The following is a 6117-nucleotide window of genomic DNA, read 5'->3' as shown; positions in this document are numbered from 1 at the left end:
TGTGTTTTTTTTTTTTTTTTTTTTTTTTTAATAGAATGAGAGAAAAATTTTTGGTATTAGTAATAACTACATACATTTAGTTCTATCAATAAATATATGTAATTGGCAATTAAAAATGACTATAATTACAAAAATATAAAGATAAAACTGTAATTATAACTACTATTATCAATAAGCATGATTATAATTAATATAAATTATAGTGATTACAATATTATTTCTATGATAATAATAATTATAATTATTTTCGGTTGCCAATTATATATATTTGTTGATAGATCTATATGTAGTTATGTATATTACTAATATTATAACAGAAATAATCATAATTATAATATGTAATTATTAGTTACAAATATCAAAAATGCTTCTCTCAATTATTATGGAATTCGACATATTATTAGATATAATCTAATTAGACGTACGGCAGCGATTTAAAAGAATTAATTGTTTATGTCAGAAATTCAACAAAATCTATGTTTCGATCATCTTATTTAGACATACAATACATTAGATGCAACATATAGTTCTGAGCGTCATTTCCTTATATATATATATATATATATACCGATATGTACCGATATTTATACGCGCATCGTTTGTTCGTCTCAGCGCTAAATCTCCACCTTAATTCTTGTTCGTCCGTCTCGGCCTACTCTGTCTCTCAAACCCGGCTCCATGCTAATGCAGGCTGCAATTTGTATAATTTCGAAATGGGTTAAGCACGCGTCGGAGCATCCGAGGTCGATAACTTTTTCTACCTCCATGATAGAACGTCGTTATCTGCACGTGCTCTTCCGCAACGGTGCTCGTTCCAAAGCATAGTACTTACTTTACATTTTAATGTCTCTGGAGTCACGTCGACATCTCGAAGTGTTACTAATTTCATGGCCTTTAACTGTAAACTCGCCGATCACGCTTCCTACCCACATATGTCGAGTGAAACTTCTATGACAAACGCGCGTATATTGATCACTACTTTTACAGAAAGATTGTAACGATCATAAACTTTGTAGTATATTTGACATCATATTTGTAATCATAATTGAATACGATAACTAAATGTCCAGATATAACCTATTCCAATCGAGTGATTTTGAATGGTAATGGCAATCATGAAGCACATAGCATTAACGCTGTTAATCGTGATTGCTGAAGCGTTAAGACGTTGCGATAATCGATGCTGTATACTGTAATATAATTAACTGTTTATCTCCCTTAGTGTATAGAAGAGAAGATAAATGGTACCTCCCTAGAATATTGTATAATTTCAGAAACAAAATTTCACTAACGATTCTTATTAAAAACATAACATTTCCATAGAAAAATAGAACAAAAACTGCAGGTTTGCAAACAAACTTTTCAATTTTTAATCGCTACATCTCGAAATTAATTCGGGAGAGAAACGTGATCTGTTAATTACCTAAATTTGAAGTATCAATGTTACCTATCAATTACCTAAATTTTAAGTATCAATATAACCATTTTATATAATTTTCATCATTTTCCATTTTAAAATTTTAACGAAGCTACAGGAAAAAATATCTACAAGATTTTTATTTTGATTGACATTAACTTTAAAAAGTCTTTACTATAGCAATTAAGAAATTTAAACTTATTATCAATGTTATATTAATAATTATGCAGTTGTCGAATCGTTATTAACGAGCTGGAAAGACAAGCAAGTGCACACATAGTATTTTGTACTGTCGTACTTGCAAGATCTCCTCTGTCGTACAAGAAGTTTCAACCGACGGAAGCTATAACTACCAAGTGCAATAATTATCATTGTTACAGTCCGTTTCTGTGCGCTCATAAAAACTTTATGCATACGTAGCAAAATTTAACTGCGAGTGCTACTAATTAGCGGCGTTAAATGCAACGGATGCTTACAAACGCAAACAGTGTTTCCATCGTAATACTTCAAGTTATCTTTCACAACTTTCGTTGAACATAAATATAAATATATTGTCGTACTTCCATGAAAATTTAAAAATATTTTAAATTTTAGTAGAAAAATAAAATATTTTTTTTAACAAATTAACTCTTTAATATTTAGTTACCACTTAAATTTAAGAGAAATGATTTGTATAAAAACGATACTCAAAATTTACAATAAAAACATAATGAAATATTATTAAATATTAACAAGGTAGAGAACATTCTTTCTCTTAATATCTATATAAATTACTGACTTTACCGAATTGTTAAATTTTTAAGATAAACATTCAGCGATCGGATATGTACCTAAGTCTGAACACATACACAAAATTTATTATTAATTTCAAATGTTTTTTTATTACAACACTCTAATTTAATCGTATTTAAAGATTAGAAATAATTATAGTATTGTATTATATTTTTAAAAAAGCATTTGAGATTAATAATAATATAAAGAAATAAAGTTTTATGTAAATGTCTGGACACAGATACATGCTCTCTCTCTCTCTCTCTCTCTCTCTCTCTCTCTCTCTCTCTCTTCTCTGGGATATTTACCTTATTTCAATTTTTAATAAAGCGATGTGTATTTAATTTTCATTATTTCATCTTTTTTCTTGATTTAATACGACTTCTTCACGACAACTTCACAAATCATCATATATCAATAATCAATCTCTACGTAATATTCATAAATTTGCACTCCTCACAAATGCTGAAAGTTTTGAATTGCATTGGCGAGATAATGACAAAATCTACACGCCGTAGATACATTGGATTAATCTGGCGCAAATTTCCGAATTGATTTTTTGATAAATCTCGTGACATATCTGAACATATAAAACCAAAATCACTTAAACTACACTAAAGCCATAGAAGTTTCAGCAGTGACATCCATATTTGGCAAATAAATCATTGTTTGTAGATATTCATGCAAAGCCTATAAATCGTAATCCTTCTGTATTCTGAATGTTCTGAATTCACGCGTCATATGTTCTCTCAATCTCGCGAGTGATAGCAATTGGTACAAAAAGCTATTAAAAATATATTTTTCATATTTTTCTTATTATTTAGTTTTTCGTATTAAATTTATACAATTAATTTTAATTAATAGAAGCATAAATAACAAATATTATTACAAAATCTCGAGACACAATAACTAACGTTATCTTATGATCGATTATTTACTCGCGCAATCAACTGTTTCAAGAGACAAAGAATGGCTTATTTTTCTTTCATTTCACCATAATTACTTTTTCACATCATAAAAGGTTAGTAAAAGAGTCCATGATTGCGAAGAGTGTGTAATATCACTAATGTGAAGACTCTTTTTCTTTTCTTTTGCAATGCTTTTAAAACTCAATTCAGTGTCTCGACAATGTTAATCGCGACCGTTTGCGAAAGTCCCGGGCGAAACGTTGGGGATGAATTTCGCGAAAAAGAAAAGCAACCCATTCTTTATGACCTCTGTACAAAGTGCAGAACGGCGAGATGGATTTTTCTCCTCGAAGAAATACTTCGAAGCGAAGAGTGAATGAAGAGAGTCATCCAGTAATGTCGAAGAAATAAACTTTTCACACGTACGAGAGACGTGAAAAGGCATCATAACGCGATTTCCTACCACGAATCTCCATTATTCTTTACTTGACTCGAAATACAAATCATTTCTCTTAAATTTAAGCGGTAATCAAATATTGAAAAAGTTAATCTGTAAAAAAACAATTTTCTTTTAGACTAAAATATATTTTTAAATTTTTATAGAAGTATAAACAATATTTACTTATGCCAATAAATATTCACAATATGCTTCAGAATGTGACCTTTTTTCGAAGCAAACCGCTGCACCAATTTATTTCGTTTTGCGGTATCGGTTATCATCATATCAATTAACCACGTAATCTCTCTTTCGATGAAACTTTTAACAACAATATATTTTGAATATGAGATGCATAAATCGTGAATACGCTAAATATAATTGCTATAATAACTCGTAATTATTGTTTCTCATCAAATATAAAATCTTCATATTGAGAGTATATGAAATACAGCATTGCGTAAACTCTCTAGCATCATGTATACTGAAAATCGCGCAATAAAACAATTTGCTTGCTGATTATGTTTTGTCAGGCGCAATCGATATTTTGAATCTCAATTACAAACTCAATTGCACACGAATTATCATGAATGTTTGTTTTCAGGGAGCGAAGCGTGGTTGAAAACTGTGAAGTTTGCTGAGCTCGGAACAGAGATTTTACTGCCCTGCGTCCTGAAATCACCACAGTGTGACGGTCTGCACAGCATCAAGTGGTACCACGGATCCACGAGGATTTTCATTTTCAGTGAGGATGCCGGGGTTATACGTGGCAATAACGACATTGCTGCTAGGTAATTAAAGTATTATATTGAGACTCGAATGCATAATGCTAGTAGGTTCAACCCGTACCTTGACTTAATTAGGCTGCCTCTCTCTTATATTCTTTTTTTCTAGAAGCTAAATTTCATTATTCCTCAATACATTTAGTAGCGCTAATTGAATCCGTAATATTAACTTACTAAAACTTATGATAATAATCACTAATTTTACAATGACAAAAAGTCGTCTTTTTATATTTAAAAATGTTATATTAAACAATTTCTTCATTAAACAAATCTATGTTATATTTCTACATATATTTTTTAAAAATTGTATAATTTTTTACTATATTAATATTTATATTTGAGATATAATATTTTATATAAATATTTATTTCGTATTTTACAAATATTTCAAATTTCTTGTTTGAACAAAAGAATAGTAATGAAAATATTAATAAGAAAATAATTTTCTTATTATTTCCATTAATATTTTTCTATCTTTATTACACAACTGAATTGCAAATAGGTAACCCAATTTCTTGAGTCATTTTTGATTTTGATAATTTGCCGATTTCATGATTCGTAACTATCACGATTATGCTCATTCCGAGGTCACCACTCAGTAATTGCGTTTTGTGGTTCATGGTCTACATTTATAGAGCATGTAGCTTCAAATACGTTAATTGCGTTAAATGCGCACATGTGAATATGCACACGTGAATATTTAGTGCATGAAACTTCCGATTGATAATTATCAAAGTTTCTGATTGTTTTAATAATATCCAGCTTGTGCCATCCATTATTTCTATAGTTGATTTAATACAGTTTACAATTTACGTATTGTTTGCATACAAAACCATTAACACGTACTGATACTTTTTTTATTATATAAATATGAATATGGATAGTAATAATTAAATAAACACATTAGCAAATGAATTAATTAACGAATTAATGAACATAAAATAAATCTTTTTAAGTATAGAATTTTTTATAGTATATTATTCTATGTATTTATGCTATGTATATTTAAAAAAGTGCTATACAATGTTATAAAAAGTGAAATTAATGAAAGTTATTTCATTAATCATAAAAATAGTTTAATTAATTATTTAGTTATAAAAAATTGGTACATTTAGTTTCAATCAAATGAGATAATCTCATTACTTTCATTAAGTCAATTAGCTACGTCTTAATTGTGATTCGACCCTCTGATGTAGATTGCCCCAGCACGTTGCAATTAGACATACGAACTTGAATCTAAAATATTCCTTAGAGATTTCATCCGATAACTGTGTCTCTCTCTGTGTATCAAATTTACATTAATTAAAATTAATTCACCAATAATCTTTAAATAATTAATATCAAAAAGCGACATGCTTTATTGAATAATGATTAATAATTTTTACACATTTATTTCTTCAATTTTTTAGGTTAATTAATTAATATTTTTGTTAAAAATTAAATAAAATAATTCTATTTCTCTTTTGAATTAGATAAAAATTTAATTAAACTTACTTAATAGATTTTTATTTTGTAATATAAAAAAAGATATCACTGCTAATTTATTTGCAAAATTTATATCTGAAAAAGACGCAGAAATTATAGGACAAGCATTCATACGTTAAAATGATTGCCATACATATAATATCAAATGAACCACGAATTAAAGTAACACAAAGGAGAGGCACGTCCAGATTAACCGTAATTAAGTAATTCTTATTTAATTTCTTTAACGCGCTTCAATAGTCACTTTCGTTTTGTTCACAATCATTTTTTTTTTCACCTCACGTATTTACTTATTTAGTGACATAGCAACGATAT

General features: G+C 28.5%; 1 protein-coding gene across 3 annotated transcripts in view; it reads left to right on the top strand.

The window, feature by feature from the left end:
* Positions 1-6117, top strand: part of LOC108691199 (hemicentin-1) — a 174289-nt gene that overhangs the window by 96770 nt on the left and 71402 nt on the right. For all 3 annotated transcript variants that reach the window (XM_018198866.1, XM_018198868.1, XM_018198867.1), the window contains exon 2: positions 4137-4323. In XM_018198866.1, coding sequence (XP_018054355.1) covers positions 4137-4323 — 187 coding nt within the window. The remainder of the gene's footprint in view (positions 1-4136; positions 4324-6117) is intronic.

The sequence above is a fragment of the Atta colombica genome, unplaced genomic scaffold, assembly GCF_001594045.1.
Source record: "Atta colombica isolate Treedump-2 unplaced genomic scaffold, Acol1.0 scaffold41, whole genome shotgun sequence".
In the NCBI taxonomy this organism is placed as follows: Eukaryota; Metazoa; Arthropoda; class Insecta; order Hymenoptera; family Formicidae; genus Atta; species Atta colombica.
Note: the sequence above shows the minus strand (reverse complement) of the source record. Positions and strands in the feature narration are given on the sequence as shown.